The sequence below is a fragment of the Tiliqua scincoides genome, chromosome 4 (genome assembly GCF_035046505.1).
Source record: "Tiliqua scincoides isolate rTilSci1 chromosome 4, rTilSci1.hap2, whole genome shotgun sequence".
Taxonomy (NCBI): Eukaryota; Metazoa; Chordata; class Lepidosauria; order Squamata; family Scincidae; genus Tiliqua; species Tiliqua scincoides.
In genome coordinates, this window is record NC_089824.1 from 175,090,278 (window position 1) to 175,111,065 (window position 20,788).

General features: G+C 44.4%; 1 protein-coding gene across 3 annotated transcripts in view; it reads left to right on the top strand.

Annotated features, from left to right (window-relative positions):
* The window catches only part of ATP2B4 (ATPase plasma membrane Ca2+ transporting 4), a 187,150-nt gene that overhangs the window by 75,210 nt on the left and 91,152 nt on the right, over positions 1-20,788 (top strand). For all 3 annotated transcript variants that reach the window (XM_066624900.1, XM_066624898.1, XM_066624899.1), the window contains exon 2: positions 12,372-12,964. In XM_066624900.1, the coding sequence (XP_066480997.1) occupies positions 12,769-12,964 (196 nt within the window). In that variant the 5' untranslated portion in view covers positions 12,372-12,768. The remainder of the gene's footprint in view (positions 1-12,371; positions 12,965-20,788) is intronic.

The window sequence follows — 20,788 nt, forward strand, 5'->3', positions numbered from 1 at the left end:
GACAGAAAAATCTGCAGATTCCCGCCCCATGAAAAATCCGCGGATAATTGACTTATACCTGTAATCACTTATTGCCTTATACCTGTAATCACCATAACTGTCTCTCTACAACAGTAAAAAGCAGTTTTTTTAAACTGTGATTTTAAGAGATGCATTTTCCCCCTTCTCCAGGGATCGGCACATTCCTTCTCATTTGCAGCGGCCATTCCTATTGAGTCAAATTCATGTATAAAAAATCAGTGTATAACAAAGTTGCACCTGTATTTCCCTTTCTTGCCTTGACTGAATTAATAAAAAAGCAAAAATACACCATGAGACAAAAATGGTAATAAAGCAGTACACAATAATTTAGGTAATATGGTGAGAATCTTTCTGGAAAATGATTGAAATGTGCACATTTTGATGTGTGACATTTCATGTTGATTCCAACTGGTGCTTAATCTGAGTCAATAGTCTGTCTTTTAACAATGACCAGGTATATACCACAGGGAAGTTCACATACAAAACATTATATCAAAATACATGCCTTGATATTCCCTATCATTGAGCAGTCCAATCCTAACCTGTACTGGTGCAGCAGAGCTGCATGACCTGTTCCAGCTTAGGAACAGGCTGGAGGTCTCCTTGGTATAAGGGTTATTTTCCCCCTTATTCTGAGTAATACCCCAGCTGCCCAAGGGGGTTATTTGAATCAGCACCAGTTGTTTAGCTGGTGCAAGTCTGTGAAGGGGGCTTCCCGCAAGGCCCAGGCTTCCACTGATTCCACCCCCCCCTCCAATTTTGCATCCCCTGACCAGAAATACTCCCTGCCTCCATTCCCTACCCAACCACGACAAAATTCTGCGCTTTGCTTACCTTTGTCAGCAGCAGGGGGTCAGGATACATTGTCAGTGGAAGGGCGAGGTCTTCCACCGGTGCTGCCTATTCAAGTAATTGAAAAGCACTTAACCGGGCTGTTATGATAGCTAACGCTGGCACGGCAACTGCTATGCCGATGCTGCCAATTGTGCTGTGATTGTCAGAAATCTACTGTCTCTAACATGGAGTCTCTGCCAATATCTACAACAGATGTATACAGTAGTTCAAATATTGTTCAAAAATTATTTTAAAAGTCATTTATGATAATAGCTCTTGTCACATCCTGTGGCAACGAATTCCACAGGCTAATTATACCTTACATCAAGTATTACTTTGTATTGCCAATGCTGGACACAACTGAGAATCTGCCTCCAGTGCTAGTTTCTATTCTAGATAGATCATTAAATTCAAGTCATTGCCTCTTTAAAATAATTAGACGAATGTCAATTCTGTGTCATCCTTATTCATGTCACTTTTGTTCCTGAGACAGGCTGGGACTAAGAATCTCTGAAGTGAAATAGACATGAAATTAACATGCGTTTCAATATACCAGAGAGGTATTGACACAGACCTTCAAACCTTCCGGTTAAATATCTGTGGAAAATAATACTGGAATCATCTTTCCTGTTTCTGACTTTTTAAAAAATTTAGATTGTGCTGCTGAATATATAGACTAGGATTATAAGGCTGATAATCAGTCTGCTGCTGTGAATCTTCCCATATAGAGAGCTGGTGTAGCATAGTGGTTAAGAGACTGAGCTGTGAATTAGAGGTTCACCTGTTAGATTCAAATCTCACCTCTGCCATGAACTTAGTAGGTGTCCTCAGGCAAGCTGCTTTCCCTCAACCACAGATCTTCCCTGACTGGCAGAGGCTTTCCAGGGTCTTTTCCAGCCCAAGGAGGAGATGCCAGAGCCTGAACTTGGGATCTTTTGCATGCAAAACTTGTGTTCTGTCATTGAGCTCTCATCTCTCTCTGATACATTTACAGAGATGTCCAATCATTGCATCTTTATTGGATTTTGTGGATCATTCAAAATGAATGTTGGAGTTCTGTTCCCCATCACCAATCCTGCAACAGGAAGAAATGCATCCAGGACAAAGTGTATGGTGTCTGTCCTTTGCTTCTCATTTGAAAATGAGGCCTCAGCCAAAGAGGAAAAGTTGAGACCCTGTGGTCACAGCCCTTCCCCCTTTTGTTTTTGAAGCCCTTGCATGGCTACTGAATGTGAGGTATATCTTCTGCTAACCCAGCCTGCAGATTCAGTGCAGGCAGAGAAAAAGTGAGAACGGGGCACTTTCTCCCATAACAGTGAAGTCTTCAACACTGCTTCTCCACATGGTGTTTCTCGTATCCAGAAATAACTCTCAGAGGTAGCACTTAACACATCTCTCTCTCTGCTTTTTCCTTTGCTGTGTTGTCTTTGGTGCTTGGCTTTAGGCGCTCTCTCTCTCTCTCTCTCTCTCTCTCTCTCTCTCTCTCTCTCTCTCCTTCCTTCCTTCCCCCCCCCCCCCCAGTTTTTGACAAAATAACTTCTGCAGAGGTGAGTCAACCTTGCTTGGCACTCAGATATGCCGTGCTGAGTGCTAATTAAAAGGTGTGATGGGAGCCTTGTAATCACTCTGTATAAAATACCATGATTTGAACTGGGTAGGAGAGTATCATTGCCCAAGATTTTCTTTTTCTTTTTTAGAAAAGGTCTGTCAGGAAGGTCTCATTTTGTAAACTCTCTTTCAATTCATTTTTTAATAAGTGTTTTGGGTTTTTGGAAGCACCCTTATGTTTAAGTGCATTAACCACAATCTTCAAATCTGCTTCTTGCTGGGGGAATGCATTCACGCAGTAGTTCATGACTCATTATGCTGTTAAGGAAGAAAACATTTGGTCAATGGCAAGGATGCTTCCTTTTTGGGACTTGCTTGCAGCTTGTGTGCAGGTGATTATGTGATTGTTGTGCATGTGCATTTTTGTGGTGGAGTTGCACATAAAGCAAAATACAAGTGTCCAAACAAGGTTATATGTAATGATTTGTATGCAGTTTGCATGGTAGTTCCTTCCTGGAGGTGCTCCTTGCCTAGGAAATGCATGTTTGAATATCTTGTGCTGATATGAGGTAGCTAGAAGAGCAATATGATCACGTGGAGCTGTCCTCTAATGAGTCAGACTTTGTTCCTTCTAGATAAGTATTGTCTCCATTGATTGCCAGGGGCTCTTGAGAATTTCAGATAGAGGTCTGTCCCTTCCCTTCCTGGAAATCCCATGGGCCTGGGACTTTCTGTATGCAAGCTGTCTTTCCCTCCTGTAATAAGTTTGAACCCCCAAACTCCATCTTATGCATGAATGAAACATACAAAAAGTAACAGTTATCTACCACTGTCTCATCAAGCTTGGCCCTCAGTTCCACTATCACGTTCTTGAAGAGTAGCCATGGCTCCCTTTTTTTGAGCTTGCAATTTTAAAAAAAATAGTTGAACTCGAATGTACACTGGTGCAAGTGTTGTCAGGATGAGACCCACTTACTTGGGACACCTGCCAGATCACAGCTTGAGTTTCTGCCTACAGGCTGGTGGTGTTTGACAGGGCACAGAAGTGTCTGGCTAAGTTCCTGAGCTGATCAGATTGCTGAAAGAAGGTACAGAGGGAAAAGAGGTTGTAATATATCTGCTGTCCTGAGCTTTGGCAAGCAAGTGCCAGGAAGGGTGCTAGGCATGGCTACTGAATGAGTCCAGACACATTTCGCTGGAAGCTCCCATTGGGTGCCAAAATGAATAGAATAGTTGTCTGTGCTTGATCTCTGCTCTTTGATCTCTGACTGGTTGTGCCTGTTCTAACCACTTTCATCTCTGAGAACGATTATCTTATCTAATCTGTCTAAAGGTTTGTGTTGTACTGCTTGACACAGCATTTCAGCACCTCCAGTTATTCAGGAAAGTGGCTCGGTTTGATCTGCACAGAGACAACTGAAGAAAGTATATCACTTTCTTAGTGTGGTCTCTTGGGCATGGTCCAGTCCTGGACTTCCAAACTTTCATTCCTTTTGTGTGCATTCTATTGCACATATTTCCTTCTTAGAACTTTTGGCCAGAACAACTTCATCTGTGAATATAATTTAATGAACCCACAAATACCACTTTTAAAAAGTAACATAGCCTGTACAAAAACATGTTCTTATTATGCATGTACTATACTTCAGAGCCCCCCTGCCCATTTGAAAGCACTTTGGACTCTGCATAGTTCCAGAAGTCTATGGACAGGTACTATAGTTTGCCTCTGTCTTGGGCATTGATCCCCTTATAGGAAGCTAGGCAGGGTGCTGCAATTATGGGGTGCCTTTGTGCAGGTTCTAGCAGAGCAATTTGCGCATCTAAGTTCCAGGTGTGTGAGCTAAGCTGATTTTTGGTTGGGTGGACTGAAGTTCTTGCACCTCTCATAACAGGGATTCTCCCTATTTGGCTTGAGCATTGAGCCAAACCAGCCACAAACTAATAGTTTCCTTTCATACTGTTAGCCCGCTATCTGGGCTAAGTCAATTTCCTGGAGCCTCAGTTTCTAGTTCCTCCCTGGCACTTGTCAACAGTGGTTGACAACTCAAAAGTATTGGGTCACACAAACATGATACTAAAGAAAGAAAGCAGCAATCTCTGAAGAAGGCATTGTTCTATCACATTCCTCTTTACTTGCATGAAAGGAATGGTAGAAGAGGAAGCAGAGACCACGGACAAAACTGCAGGGATGCGATGATGGTGTTTGATCGGTGCCTTCAGAAGTGACTATAAATTAGTCAGGTGTGCCAATTTGCTAACCATATGTCAGTTTGGAACTGCCCCATCCCTCTGCTCCCGGACAAGAATAAAAGGTTTTAAGAAAAGGTTGCGAAACCTGTCTTAAGAAGCAGTAAAGTAGATAAATTCTGTGTTCTGTCACCAACATGGACTGAAATGGACATTATATGTGGACGGATGCATTGGTGGGTGTGATCACAAAGATTTGAAACCACTTAGGGAATGTCAAATGTTATAGACAATAGTTACTAGCGTCTAGGTTGCAGATGCTGTAAAGATCCTGTAAAGAGTGTGCCTTTTTTCCCCGTTATTGCCTCTTTTTCCTACTACAGTGACCATGTGCAATCACTACATGCATTGAGGATTTCAGAGGTAGTCAGACATGTTCACTAGTGCAGCTATGGAGATGGAGCCATAACTCAGTGGTAAAGCACATGCTTTGCATGCAGAAGAACCCAGGTTCAGTCCTCTAGGCATCTCTAGGTTCAGCTGCAAAATGCCCCTCCTGAAACTCTGGCGAGCTGTTACCAATCAGCGTGGGTCATAATGAGCTTCATATATTCATAACTTGATTTCCAAGATCTAGGCTACTGCAGTGCTGGGTTATGCCACACCACACTATTTCACATGCCTCACAGATCTGATTCTTGCCTCGTCAGAACAGGAAGAACAATTACTGTTACTGTGAATGTACATATCGAGTGTCAGGAGTGCAGTAGGTCTCCTATCAAACATGAACTGACATAGCCCCTGCCCCATAAAGCTTACATTCTTAAGATGGATGCGCTAAGGCAGTGGGAACAGTCTGTGACTAACAAGTGAAATGGTCTGGGAACAATGACAGAGGAGTGAGATGAAGGTGAAGCTAGATTTCTGTGTAGCAGTGAGCCACCTCTGCCTGTCTTCTCCTTTGTATGTGTGCAGCCTGACCTGCTGCATGTTGATTCAGAAGTAAGTTCCTCTGTACTCAGTAGGATTTCTCCCAAGTCAGCATGCATAAGATTGCAGTATCAGTTGCATGAAGACTTGTGGGAAAATAACTTCTTTATTGTTTAATTTTTATGATTTCTATAGAAATGAACACAAAATCAAACAGAACAGCTCAAAAATAACTTCTGCAACTTCTGTCTTTGTATATTCTCTCACCCTGCAACCCACAATCTTCCCAGGTAGTCATGATGAATGACTTCATCCTAAATCCTTCATCCTAAAACAGCTGAGTTTTCCTTTCTGCCCCTCTGCTTGGCTACTTAGTCCTTCAGTGCAGAATCCGATGCTTTCAAATCTCAACCCTTGCACTAGTCTGCTACTCCTCTTTTCGGACTGAAAAAACGATGGCACCCAGATGTTGTCATTTGTGCTTCGGTTCTGCATATGTTAAGGGACTTCCCATGTTCCAGTGAATGCATGATCTCCGCCTGGCAGGACAGAGGTATAATGCAGCCGTTTATTATTCTGGGCAGGTTCGTCTGCAGCACTGCATCAGCCATCAATTTTCATCAGCTCCTTGCTCCCTCCTCCTCCACACCCCATGGTTGTGTGCTCATTCTCCTCTACACCCCCTCCTTGCTTCCCCTTCTCGTTTCTCACTTGGCTGAACTCAGAAATTGTAAGGAGAAGAGTGTGTTATGTGAGTAGGTGAATGTGCTGTTTGGGGAGAGGCTTTGGCTGCAGTCCTGAAGGGCTCAGTAGAAATGAGGAGACACTGGACAAACAGATGGGCATAACTGGGGGGATTAAGTCTTTGAAATTTCATCTTCCCATTCTTCTCATTGTTTGAAACCTGAGCTTTGCAGAGCCTGATTTTTTGCAGTACCTCCCTTGCTGCATTGTCTGCTTTTCCCTTGTGGGGACCCCGGGCTTGGCCCTTGGAGCTATTCTAGATTTAGGAAGTACCTGAATGGGAGACTGTCTGCAAACTCCATGAATGCCACTTTCAATTTCACTGCAGGAAAAAGGCAGAATGCTAAATGAAATAAAACTAATTCCCCATTTGAAATAACAAAATCCTGTGACAAAATAAAATCCTTTTATTTAAAGAATAAAACCCATTCATTTCAGCATAAGCTTTCATAGCCAACAGTCCACAGGACTCTCTGTTGTGTTTGCTGCTGTAAACTAACATGGAAGAACCCCTCTGGAAGTTGCTTTCATTTTGAAATGAAGCCTTAATGTGTCTTACAGTTCAATCCATTGTAACTGCCCATGCAGCGATGCAGTGTCCACTATTGCATCCTGTGGGGGAGTTTTGGCCTCTGGAGGCCATAGCAGCCCCACCTGCAGAAATACAGATACGACAATCCTGTTAAAGAGACTGTGAAAAGCCAGGCTATGGAGAAACTTGCCTGCGCTTGAATGCTAAAGGTCTTGTGGAGTAAAAGAACATAAGCCTGCGCTGAGTTTAATTGGTTGATTGACAAGAGGCAGAGTAAATGGGCAGAGAGGCCATATCCTTGCATGGTCCCATGGATGAGAGTGCCCAAGGGGAGAGGATTCCCCAGCCTCAGGCAGGGAACAATTGATTAAAAGCAATGTATAGTAATGGGAATATTTTGTATATTTGAAACAATGCTGCCCCCTCTTTCCCATATGCACTGCCCCTCTTTCCCATATGCTGCCCCCTCTTTCCCATATGCACTGGCCTAATTATGGCTTACTGAATTCAGGTCCAATAGAAAGATTGTATATTTCTCTCTCTCTCTCACACACACACACACACACACACACACACACACACACACACACACACACACACACACACACACACACACACACACACACACACAATAAATCAAATCACAGAACTCTGAATTTTCAGTTCGGCTGACTTGCATTTCTATATGTGTGAAGCACCAGGATCACTTTTCTCATTTGTTCTAATTGTGATGGGATTTACAGCCTTAAGAGGTTGGTCCTGCCATTAGATTTGAGTGATCACATTAGAGTACAGAAGGTGCAGGGGTCTCTCTGGTGTGCTGGGCTGTTCTGCCAGCCACTCAGTGATTTTCTGTTATTATGTAAGCCAACTCTTCTGTCTTCCTTTTTAAAAAGTAATCTCTGCTCAGTGCTTTAAATTAGCATGCTAACCTTTGTGCAGCAGAATCTGATACTGTACATTTTTACTTGGAAGTAAATCCACTATGCTCAGTGGGGTTTACTCCCACAAAAATATAGTTGTAAACTTAATTCTAGAAAGTCTAGATTTCAGTCCATGTGAATTCAGTACTGCATTACTTCCAAATTTTTTTTCCTCACATGTATAGAATTCAAACTTATTCAATTGTTGAATCCTCCAGTCCATGCAAAGACCAGAAATTCATGTTGAAATGAATATTATAGCACATTTCCTTATAAACTTAACAGTCAAGAATTCATTGCTTAATCTTGTTTTGAAATACAAACCCAAGCATTTCATAAAGCTTGGTTTTTTCCCTCAGGTTTTCACCAGGTTTCCCCCCCCCCCTCAGTCTCCCGCCTTCCTTTTGTTCATAATTGTCCACAAGTTGGTAAATACCTTGTTTGTAGCAAAGTGCAAGAAATAATGAGAGAAGTAATAATGAGTACATTGGCAAAGGCTGTAAGAGAGGATGGCAGAGAAACTATTCCTCAGAGCTCATTGGGGTGACCTTGGGCCAGCTCCTTTCAGCATAACTAAACTGGTAGGATTCTTGGTAGGATAAAATGGTCCCCATTTCGACCTCCCTAAGCTCCTTGGAGGAAGGGTGACCTAAAACTATAAGGCAAGTATGCTAAACAGGTTTTTAAGTTAGAGCAGAGATTTTGGGGAATCTAAATCCATTCTTCGTTATCTGGCCATAGGTGAAATTATTTGTGTTTGGAGTCTTGGAGGATGGACATCCCTGAATATATTTTATCACGTTACCAAGGCTGACTGGTCTGGATCTGAGATGTGAATGCTTTTGCCCTTTTTCATGCTTCAGGAATGACATATTGAACGATAGGTCTATCAAAGCTAGATTTTTGTACAGAAATCTTCAGGGCCTTAAAAGTTATGCATCAACTTGGGTGTGGTCTTTTACTTCAAGTTCTAGATCCAGAACCTAGCAATTCCTGCATGAATAACTTTTATAGAGTAATTGAGCCTCACATTCTTGGGTTTAGGGGTTCATTAATCAATCTGGCTCTGTGCGCTTAAGTTCCTTGCTGTCTTTTCTCTAATGAGCTTATATTCTAAGAAGCAGGCTCTCAAGTCTTTACTATCCTTTTAGGGATCTAAATAAGATCATGTCAAGTGCCACTTTGGGATTATGTTAACAGAAATAATGTATCTGAGCATGGGCTTGTTTGTTTTGTTACAGACAAAAGTGCTGTGTAGTATGCCAGAGTCTGTGAAATTGCTATGCACAGAATAAGTGCATAAGTGCAGTAAGAAAGAACAGACATTCTGGTCACTGCAACACCCTCTATAGTGGCATCTTGGGCAACCGCTTCAGTGTGCCAAGTGGTATGGCCAGATCCAGCTGGGAATGCTGTCCTGGTGATCTCCTTTTCACCTCCTCTCTGTCTATTAGCTTGCTGCACAGACAGCTGACCCTGAACACTGATGCAAAGGCTAGAAAGCTTTACTTGGAGGCAAACAGAAGTGAATAACTTTTTCTTCCTCTAAAACCTGTTGTTTATATTTCCCTTCTCTCGACCTGTGTCAAAGGAATCCCTGGAGCTCTGGCTCTGAAAGGGAAAGGCATCTTGCTGTTTGGAGCAGGAAGATAATGATAGGTGCCCTGCAGGCTCCTCCAGGGGTAATTATGGATTCCACCATCACAGTATTAATTAGCAGCCTTTTTCTTAACCTCTAAGCTCTCTTCAGAAGATGTTATTTGCTATTAAAGAAGGAAAAAAATGAACAAGGAAAAAAATGAACAAGGAACAATCTCCCACTGCCCCTCCCCAACACTCAATTAAACCCCTGCTGTTTAATAGCATCTGTCTTCTTAGCCTCATACCATGGGAAACTTGGATGCCTTTAAACATAGTTACTACCTGCACTTCCTGGTTTGTTGGCAATGAATCAGCTGGATACAAATGCATGTGCAGTGGAAATCTGTTCCTCCAGTGATCCCTTCAAGAGTCTTAATGGTAGGACAGCTGCACCCATTACATTTTATCCATCTCAAGCAGCTATTAAATGCACCAAAGCCGTGCCAGACCGGGGGGGGGGGGAGGGGAGAGTAGCAACCTCCACCTCTCAGTAGCCTTTGAAAGTTTTCCTAAACAGAGAGGGTATCTTTCTCCTTATATTCACTGCCAGGACTGACCCACCTAGGAGACTGACTGAGGCAGTTAGCTCAGGCACCAAACTGACAGGAAGTACTCATGTTCCTGCTCCTCCACTTCCCCCTCCCCTTTTCTGGATTGGAAAAGGAAGAAGAGGAAGTGTGAAGGAGAGGAGAGTAGGGAAGATCTAGCCCACCACTCCCTCTCCTCCACACCTCCTCTTCTATTCCTTCCCCTCTTCCTTTTCCAATCAAGGGAGTAAGAGGAGCTGGTGCATCTCCAGGAAAGGAAGGGCAGCATTTGGCACACTGCTTCAAGTGCAGGGACCAGCCCTGTGTGCTGCCTTGAAATCTGCTGCCAAGAGATCTGCTGATTTTTTTTTTCCAGTTTGCCAGAGTGTTGCCTCTTAGGGTGAGGCTAAGGTGGGACTCGGGCTGCAGGTAGGGGATCAGGGCACCCCTTGGGAAGTGTGGCAGAGCCTTAAAGGAGGGAAGCCCCTTTGTACCAAAGGCAGGTAAACCCCCAGGTACTTTACCCTGCCAACTGTATGGTTGAAGGGATATCGTGGCCTAGAAAAATTCACTCTCTTCACAGAGATTTGGCTCAGGAGGAGTTTATTCTTATTGAATCTGCTCTGAGCAGGGGATTCTGTCTGAAGGACAGCCCTGCAACTTGCCCTGTTGTTCTCAGGGCTGAGGAGGATGTGACTAGGGAGTGTAACAGTTTGTCTTTTGAACATTTCCTTACCCCCCCCCCCAGTTCCTCCAACATCCATCTGTTGCAGTTTCCCCTTTCTATCTTCCTGCAACTGTCGATTTCCTTTAGGCAGCTTGTCATTTGCCGGTGCTGGGTGCTTTGATATGGGGTGGAAGCTGCTCATTAACTCATGTTTATGTCCCTACCTCTCATCCAAAATAATGACTAGGAGACTGATGCCTTCAAGGCAATGGTACAAGGCAATTTGCTTCCGAGTAAACATACACAGGGTTTCCCTGTCAGCTCGAAGTGTAAAATGTGATGTCAAAGGAATGCATTTGATGTATCTGGAACAATTCCAGAGAAAGTTGCTAGTTCACTTAGAAAGAAAAGCAAGCTGTTCTGGTCCAAACTGTGTAAACTTGGTATACCGATCATGTACAAAGGACTCCCCCCTCCCCCCTTTTTTTAGAGCAAGGAAGACATGAAGGAGTGAAGTGCTGACCTTTCTCCAATGACTTACCACCCCCTCAATCTCTCTCTCTCTCTCCTTCCCCCCCCTCCCCATGTCACATTTTCCCCAGCCGGGTTTTGCTACCAGAAGTGAGACTGACTGGGAGATGAGTAAATGTGGGAAGAGCCTATGGGGAGTTAAACAGCAAGCATGGGGAGGACCTGTCTTCCCTCATATGTCTACCCTCATATGTCTACCCCTTCTGATCTAAAAATTAGACTTATTCACCCCCATTTTATATGAGGTTGAGGCAAATCTCAGTTTAGATAAACAGAGCTGCTAATGTGGAGCTTACAGCATCAGACAAGCTGGATTCCAAACAGGTATTGCCCTGTTAGTTTTTATGAAAATAGGGTTGGAGGACAAGAACGCATGTAGCATTTGGGAATATAGGCTTAGGAACTAGTCATTATGTAGATGAGAATAAAGGAAGGTAATTGCCCAGTAAGCGTGAATGATTATTGCGGGTTGTCTTCCAAGAATGTTGACTTGCAACAGACTTAAATAGGCCCCAAATATTGGGGTCAAAATAATCCCCCTACTTCCTTCAGCTGGCTCTGGCTTTTAGATGTCACCTGGCTTTAGATGAAACCTGACACATCTTTTGCTGGGGAATATCCTTGCTAGGCTACAAGCTGTAGCCTTAAACATGAACAGAGAATTAGTACCGTTGATTGAGACTCTTGCTCATCTCCCTCCCTCCCTCCCTCTCCCCCTCGTCATTGCTTCAAGATTTTTTTCCCCCTCCAAAGTGATCAGGTAGGGATGAAATTGGGCTCGGAGAGACACCCTCTGAAACAGCTGTTAGGATGAATATACCGAACAATTCATCCATCACCACAAATTTTTCAGGGTTATCACTGCTTGTAGCTGTTCAGATTTGGAATGCTGTGCATAATGTCATATAGTGGGAAGAAAACATGGGGTATGCATTTTTAAAAGAAACAAATGTGGGCACACGAGTATTACTGGCATTTCTCAGGATCCTGTGTGAGACATTGCTGGTGAAAATGTGCAGCTGCCTTTGCCATTTGGCCATTGTGTTCACAGATGTTTGTATTTCCTTCCCTGACAAGGTCCTTTCATTAAAACCCACTTTTAAAAAATGGATATAGAAACCAAGATTTCCAAGCAGTTTGTCCTTAAAGATGGCTCCTCCCCCGGCAACTTCCCAGTGTTGATATTTGCACTGTCACTCCTGCAGCCTTTGTACTCTTGTGCATATTAGACTTCCTCTTGGGCCTCTTATTAACTATAATTTTTGTTTCAAATCCTTGTCTTGCAGTTTTGGTTGAAGACGGTATCCAGGGAACCCACCTCTTTCTCTGGGAGATGCTTGCTGGTTGTTGCTAAGGTCGCTTCCATGGTAACATGTGCATCCTGTTTACACCTTCATCTGAAGAAGTTGGACTTGGCTAGTTGCACCAGTTTCACCTGGGGAGCTGCAGAAGGAAGTGTTTTCCCCGCCCCTTCCTGAACCCTGCCATCTTACCTAGGTTCCTCCTCTTTCCCTGGTGTTGCACCTGGCACCCTGCAGGCCGTAGAACTGGGCTGTTTTGTGTATGGAGCTCTGAAGTTTGCACTGCCTGCTGTGATTTCATAGAAGAAAAAGAGAACTGAAAAAAGTAGCATACAGCAATTTCTGTGCTATTCCTACTTGAACACACTTGGTTTTTGTCAAGATGACGAACAACTCTGCAGATCACCATCCTGGGAACTCTGTAGCTGAGGGCAACCATGAGGGGGACTTTGGTTGTTCCGTTATGGACTTGCGGAACCTCATGGAACTTCGCACTGCAGAGGCCGTCAACAGAATAAATGAGACCTATGGGGGAGTGCATAATATTTGCAAAAGATTGAAGACTTCACCGGTGGAAGGTAAGGGGATGCATTGCCTTGGTGGAGAAATAAGATTCCTTGGACTCTGGAGGACTGGACTTTTGCTGTAGTCATGCATGCCACTAATGAATCCTCACTCACATTTTCTTGATCAGTCCTGAGTTTATAAATCTGCTGTCAGGAGCCTGTAACCTGCACAAAAGTTATACGATTTGGCAGCAAAGGCCCTCTTTCTGCCTTGTCACAAAGCTAATTTGTTAGACAAATTCAGAATAGTCATGCAGTGCATGCTGTTGATGAAGAAGGAAAAGCAACTGCTGGAGTAATTTATGTGTAGAATGAACCTTCACTGTGTTGCTTAGGGCCCAGTTCAACTCCCACACCCACCTATGCAGCTTTGTGAAATGATTACCTGCATCCTGCAAAGGGGGGGGCTGTTATGGAAGTCTCCTCTAGGTAAGGGAATATGCATTCCTTTACCCAGGGTAAACCTCTGTGGTGCAGGAGCATCTTCTCAAACCAGTGTCAGCAAAATCACTAGTGCAAGTCCTCATGGTCCCATGCTGCAAGATTGGGGCCTGGGAAGAGGGTTAGGATTCAGAGGCCGCTGCTGCTGAACCCACCCTCTTCTCAGGCCTGATCTGCCCATTTCCCCACACCATTGCCTCCATGCCCTGCCAGAGTGAGCCTTTCAGCTGCCATAAGGCAGCCCGTGCTGGCAGAGCACTAGTTGGGATGGCTAGTCAATAGGATTAGGCTGTCCTTTTAATGCATGTGTGTCTTTTAGGTTCACTCTGAATCTCTGCTCTCAGGAACAAGAACAAGCCAATTCAATTCATGGCAGTTGCTTTTTTCCCTTTAATCCATCACATCTTTTTACTTGCAACAAGCAAGTTGTATGACACTTTGTTGTGAAGTGTGACTGCCAGTGTTTTGCATGCCATGTGGATTCAGGTGATAGTGCAAAATCAGCAGATTCTGCTCATGCTGAAGAAATTGCATCATCACCACCTTGAGCAGAGAGCAGTCAGGGGCTCTGAGAGGAATTTTATCAGGGTACAAAGTTTCTTTTAGGCCCTTTTGCAGAGGGGGAGGGGTGAAACAGAGCAGTGGAGGGTGGTGACAGGCAAGCAGAATGGGGGCAGGGAGGGGCAAAACAGGATAGAGGAGGGTGCAGACAGCTGGAAAAGTTTTTGGAGCCCAGGTCTACCCACCCATGTGGCATTGGCAGCTATATACTGTAATTTGGAAAACCAAACACACTCCTAAAGTCTCTTTAAAATCTTTTAAATATAGAAAATTAGCATCATCATATTTAGGCTCACACTAGAATGGAAAGTATCCTGTGTGTACCAAAACTTGCTTCTGCAGCAGCTGTAGTCCTGCAGCTGTGTTCCTGAGCTCCTATACACTTCTTCGTGGTAAGCAGATCAGCAAGCCAAACAGCTACTGTAGCCTACCAGTTTCCTTTCAGATTTGACACTGTATTGAGGAGTGTCATGTATGCATTCCTTGGCCTGGCACATGTGGTTTGCCAGTAGCTATAGCCGAATGCTCGTGGAGTGTCCCCAGCATCCCATGCGGGCAACAAGTCTGAGTAGATTGGAAAAAGTAAGATCCCAAGAACTTTCTGGGCCCCCTCCTTTGGCTCCTGGGCCCCCCTTTATACCCTGGGCCTGGGTACAAATTACCCCCTTGACCCCCCTCTCCTAGGCCCTGGGAGCAGCCCAAAGATTGAAATAATGAAGAGGCTGCCAGAAACTAAGTGAGTTATGTGAATGAGACTACAGTCACAGAGTCAAAATGTTTCTTGGGTTTATTGCTGTTCTTGGGATAAGAAATGGAAATGGTAAGGCTGAGACTTCCGTAACACCTTAAAGAGCTGCATGCAGTATAAACCTGTGACCAACACTGTTTTATGCAGACCTTTAAGATACCTTGCTTGGTACTTTTAATTGCATGCTTTGCCTTTTTAACATTCTTCTGCCATGCACTAAAACTGGAGCATGCAAATTAAGAGCACCAGAAGATTATTTTAAATAAATAAATCAAGGCCCATCTAGTCTAGTATTCTGTGACCCACAGTCGCCCACCAGCTGCCTCTAGGAAGCCCACAGGCAGGAGAGAAAGGCAGCTTCTCTTCTGCCATTGCTCCCTTACAATTGGTATTCAGAGGCATACCGCTACTGAACTCTCAGTAGCTTATAGCCTTCATGACTAGTTGACATTGATAAATTCTTATCAGTCCAATCCGAACCTGCACTGGTGTAACAGGCCACACGCCCACACTGTCTCCAGCACTGGAATTGAACAGGCTGGAGGTCTCATTGGGTAAGGGAACTTTTGTTTCCCTTACCATGTGTCAATCCCCAGCCTGCCCAAATGGAACTACTCGATTCTGTGCCAGCAAAATCACTGGCGCAGTCTGAGAAGCCCCATGTAAGGCATCCAGGCCCAGGAAGGGGTCAGGATATGGTGGAGACCTCCTCCGCCAATCTTGCCCCCTCCCGGGCCTGATCTGCCCCTGTTCTTCCCTCCCCTGCCCAGGAACACCTCCTCCCTGCCTCTGCTCTGTGTTTCCACTGCACAGCACTATTCTTACCAACTCCTGTGGTCCCAGCTCTAGATCCAGCACTGATGGAACAATGCAGGCTTTCCTGTTGGCATTCCCTACTCCCATGTTGTCGCAAATGTGCGTTATGGCATGTTTGCGGCAGTGTCGCTAGCCCCGAATAGGGTTGCACCATAGTTCTCTTTTCCAGACTTTGAAAAGCCCTTTTGAAGTCAAATTTGAAAACCAAACTAGTGGGTGAAAATTTTTAGAGGAACATGGAAGGTTGCAGTATTTCTTTCTTTAACCTGAGTGATATGCCTGAGCCTTAATCCCCAGGATCTTTGATGCTTTGAACAATTTATGTTGTTTAAACTGGTGGTAGGTTACCAACCTGAGTAACCTGTGGGATAGTCCCAAAGTGGGCAAAGCATTCATGTTTTCTCTGTAATCGAGCTGCCAGAATTCAAATGCACACCATTTCCACAGGCAAACTTGTACAGAGTTCTGTTTCTCCATCTCTGACCTCAGAGATCTAATTTTAAAAGTGTTAATGCATCTGGGGAAAAGTATGTTCATCTGGGCTGTGATTAATGATCGTCAGCAATACTGACAAATGCCCTCCTCCTTTGCTTTGTGGTGCTGCACAGGAAACCTGTAACTGAAGATCCTAACAGATTGTAAATGTTCATGCAAGCAGTAGGTTGGTGGCATTATTGGTGCACTGCATAGTAGCTATACTTTTAATGCAAAAGAATGTTTTGTGCACCTGTAGTACAGTTGTCCAATTTGATTGTGCTGATTTGAGCCTTCCAGCCATGTACATCTGACTTAAATTGGCATAGATATTATAGCATAGACTGTACTGTAAACTGTACCAGTTTGGAAAAGGTCAAGAGTCTCTACTTCAGCATACCGTGCTCCAAAAATGCAGATGATGATGATGATGATGATGATTAACAGTATTTATATACTGCTTTTCAACAAAAGTTCACAAAGCAGTTTACAGAGAAAAATCAAATAAGTAATGGCTCCCTGTCCCAAAAGGGCTCACAATCTAAAAGATGCAAAACACCAGCAGACAGCCACTAGAAAAGACACTGCTGGGGTGAGGAGGGCCAGTTACTCTCCCCCTGCTAAATAAAAGAGGAGCATCCACTTGAAAAAGTACCTCTTACCCAATTAGCAAGGGTGATTAGCAAGGCTAACCTGGTGGATCACCAGATGGTAATCTGAATCAGAGATTGTATTTATCCTTTCTCACAGCAGCTTGTAAAATCTTCATGTCTTATATGAATGCATATAGGCACAAGGTAGCTTTTGCAGTGAGGTTTAATTATATTTTGTACTGTTCTGCAAATTCACAAATCCTTATCAGGAGGAGAGAGAATAGAAAATACAATCCTTGCTTATTTGTGGGCCAATGCAATGGGTACTGAGAACATGCAATTGTGAAGTTCTCAGCAAGAGAACAGTTTGATGGGAGGCAAGAGGGAACACACAACGGTGTTGTAACTAGCATGGAAGGACGTGATGGGGATAAATCTCATATGCACGCTGAGTTGACTGGGTTTGGGTTTCCTCTTCAAAGCTGAAATTTTGTAAAATGTGGAAAGTTGGGTCTACCTCTTGCATGTTGAGAAATGCAGAGCAGATGATAAAGGACCTTTTTTCAATTGGACTAACGAGTGCTGAAAATGCTAAATTTATGCCTTTCAGTTATGCAGAGTTGTTCATCAGTCTGGAATGAAAAATCTGCAGGCAGGCAGTAGTTAGGGAAACATCATGACAGGTCCAGGAAGGCTCAAGCACTGCCTTAAAGACCCTGGATAAAATGCGCCTCCATGTTTTTTGTGGGAACATGATGCCTATCACTATGGACATTCCCCTTACTTCCTCTCCCACTGCCAAATCTGCAGTCATGGGAAGGATCCTCCTGCACTGACATATTTTAATTGAGTGTTGGCAGGAGAGGAGGTAAGGAGAGACCAGTCATATTCCTGATCAGAAACAGGATGGTCACTACCTTCATTTCTAGCTCTGTGGCCTGGATTCTCCACAGAAGCGCCAGAAGATAAACCATATTTCCATCTTCTTGCTCACTGTCCAAGGAGAGTGAATGAAAAGAGGACAGGGCAATGACTGGGTAGTGCAGTTGGAGGAGGTGACCTGTATGCACAGGGTGCAAACCACCACCAACTTACCAGTTTGCTGCTTGCCACCTGAAGTGTGTGCTCTGGTCAGCCTCATGACTGGACTGCCTTTGCATGATGGCCTGGCTCAGAAGCACTGAAATGTTTTTCCTGCCTTTTTCCTTTGTTCTTTGTCTTGAGCAGCTTGTCTGACAAAGAATCCTATTAATTGTGAGACGTGTGAAATCCTTCAGCAAGAGGGAACCCAAAAGGAAAGCGGTGACCTTGCTCATCTGTGCTTCTTGAGGGAAAGGATGGCACTTACCCTTCTAGGAGAGCACTCAAGAATTCCTAGGAGGGGAGGCCACAATTGCATTCAGAGGAAGCTGGCTAGCCCTTGCCAGTTGTCATGCAGCAAAAGGAGTCAACCAGTGTGGGATGGCAGCTGCACTAGGATGGGTGAGACGCCGACATCCACCCTTTTATGTGCTTTGAAACTTGTAGGTTATTATTAGCTCCCTTGTTTCATGGTGTAAGCAGTGGATTAGCATATTTCACAGCTGCAGTTGGGAACAGGAAGTGGCAAGGGAAAGACAATCTAAAGTTGTAATTAGAGAAGGGGGGCTAACCTGGTGGAAATGCCAAATGTGGATTACAGAGGCATGTGTTTCCTCTGCCAAGTGGTGAGCACATCCAGCTGGGGGTGGCCCATTTGATGAGCCACGGTCCAGTAGGGCTGCCTCATCACAAGAGCAATCCAGGACCCCCTAATTCTATTCAAATGAATAATCACTTTGCATTTCTCTCTATTATTGCTTTAGAAAGCTCTTGTTCCAGGCTGGGGCCGAAAGAACTGTCTGGCCAAGTATGACATGGGTACAGGTCAGATAGGAAATGGTCAGACCCACAAAGAGCCTAGGACATGAGAAGATGTAAAAATAGGCTGGAATCCTAAGGCACAAGGCTCATTGAGGGCCAAGCTAGATGAACATGATGCTAATCATATCGTTTGACCTTTAATTTTTTTTAACTTGTGGCAGGGGGACCCAACTGGAACTATGGTAGGGAAAGAGGTATTTTACCCCATGCTACCGACCCCATAGTTGTTACTTGTATTGGGAAGGAAGCTGATATTGCTGCCAAATGGTCATCTGGGCTGCAGAGGAAAAGGGTTAAGAATCCCTGACCACAGTCTTGGTCAGCCCCATCCGAGTGCAGCTTCTAATTAAAGTTTAAAAAATGGAATGGAAAGGAAGTGTATCTGGAATGACCCTGATAAGCAAAGAATTTGGAGTGTTCCAGAACTAGTATGAATCTGTGACTGTGGTTCTCACACTTTTAGCACTAGGACCCACTTTTTAGAATGAGAATCTGTCAGGACTCACTGGAAATTATGTTGTGACTGGAAGTGGCATCATCAAGCAGGAACGTTTTTAACAATCCTAAGCTACCATCCTAACAATGCTTACCCAGAGTAAGTCCCATTTACTATCATTGTTGAAAGAATATTTATAGTAGCTTGTTAAAAGTACAGGTCTGTAACATTTCCTCAAATGCAGTCAACATACCAGGGTAGCATCAAGTCTAATATATTGAAATGAATGGGGACCTATCTGAAATTGGCTCACGACCCACCGAGTGGGTCCCGACCCACCATTTGAGAAACACTGGTCTATGGTATTAAGTTTAAGCAATCCCATAGAAAGAGGTGTGTGTGCCAACCCACCTCCCTGAAGGCTGCCTCCCCTGGAGTTAAAGGGGCAACTTATTTGCTACGCAGGACATGCACTCCGAGAAGGGCTGGAATGCTTTCTCCCACCTTGGGCTTTGTGTGGTTACGGAGAGCTTCCCCCTGGATGACTTGTCAAAGAATGGGGCAGACCTTCCTCCTCAGGACCACTGGTTGGAGGCCTATCTGGCCCCCTAGATTCCCCTCCTCTGTAGAAGTCTTTAGCAGGACAGCTGCTTCACTGACAGCCTCCTGTGGTTGGTCAGAATTCGCTTTAAGGGAAGACTCTTTCTTATTAAACTTTGTACTGTGGCTTTTCTTAAGGGAATCAGATCTGGAAAAAGAAAGGCACAAGGGGAGCTCAGTGGATCGCAATTGCCCTGACAGTTCCCTCTATTTGCCCTGCAGCTGCTTGTCCTTGTCTCAGATGCAACTTCAAGAGTCTGGGTCCTCTGCAAAGGAACTTCATTGGACTGTGCTGGAGCTCTTTGCTGTTTGTGCCAGCTTGCTCAGGAGAAATGGCAACTGGGCCAGGCAAAAAGCTTAGGAAGAGTGTGAAGGGAAAGAAGTGACAGAAGACCAATTTTCATGTTGTGGCTCCTATGCGGAAGCTGCTTAAAACACTCCCAGTTGCCTGCTTTTCCGTGTTGCAGTTAGTACAAACTGGTTGCTGCCTTTGTATGAAGAATCTCCACAACACTTCTAGATATTTCTGGGAGTTGGGTGAAAACTTTTGGTATCACAGCGGTGCTCAACACCAAGCTGTTAGGTTGCAACCAACATGCAGAGGCTCTTTTAGGCTATTTATGACCTCCAATGGAGGCTGTTTATGACCTCAGTTGTGGCAGGTCATAACATGTAGAGAAAGAAGAGGGGTCAAGTTGCCCAGCAGGAAATCCTGGGGACACCTTCCTTTATGACCACCCCCTCCATCAGCTTCCTGCTTTTGTAGCTCCATTGCAAATCTCTTCACATAGCCTACACTCCAGAAGGGACTCTGACCAGCTCGGAAGGGTCTCCATCATCTGTCTCCAAAGCTTAAACTAGACTGGGATCTTTTCTTAGACTTGGTAAGTGGAGATGAATAAGCCACAAAACATTTGCTAGGCAATCACTGATGCGTTCTCTCCCTCATTGCTGGGGTCTGTCCAAAGTGAGACTAGATTGTGACATTAGTCCTCTCTAGTTGGGCAGTGGGGACCAATGCAGGATAAGAAACTAAGGGTGCAATCCTAACCCCTTATGTCAGTGCTTTCCAGCACTGGCATAGCAGTGCCAATGGGGCATGTGCTGCATCCTGCAGTTGGATGTCACTCACGGAGGCCTCCTCAAAGTAAGGGAATGTTTGTTCCCTTACCTCAGAGCTACATTGGCCTTATGTCCATGCTGGAAAGCATGGAGAAGGGGTTAGGTTTGCACCCTAAGTTGCCTAGACCTGGCCAGTATTCTAA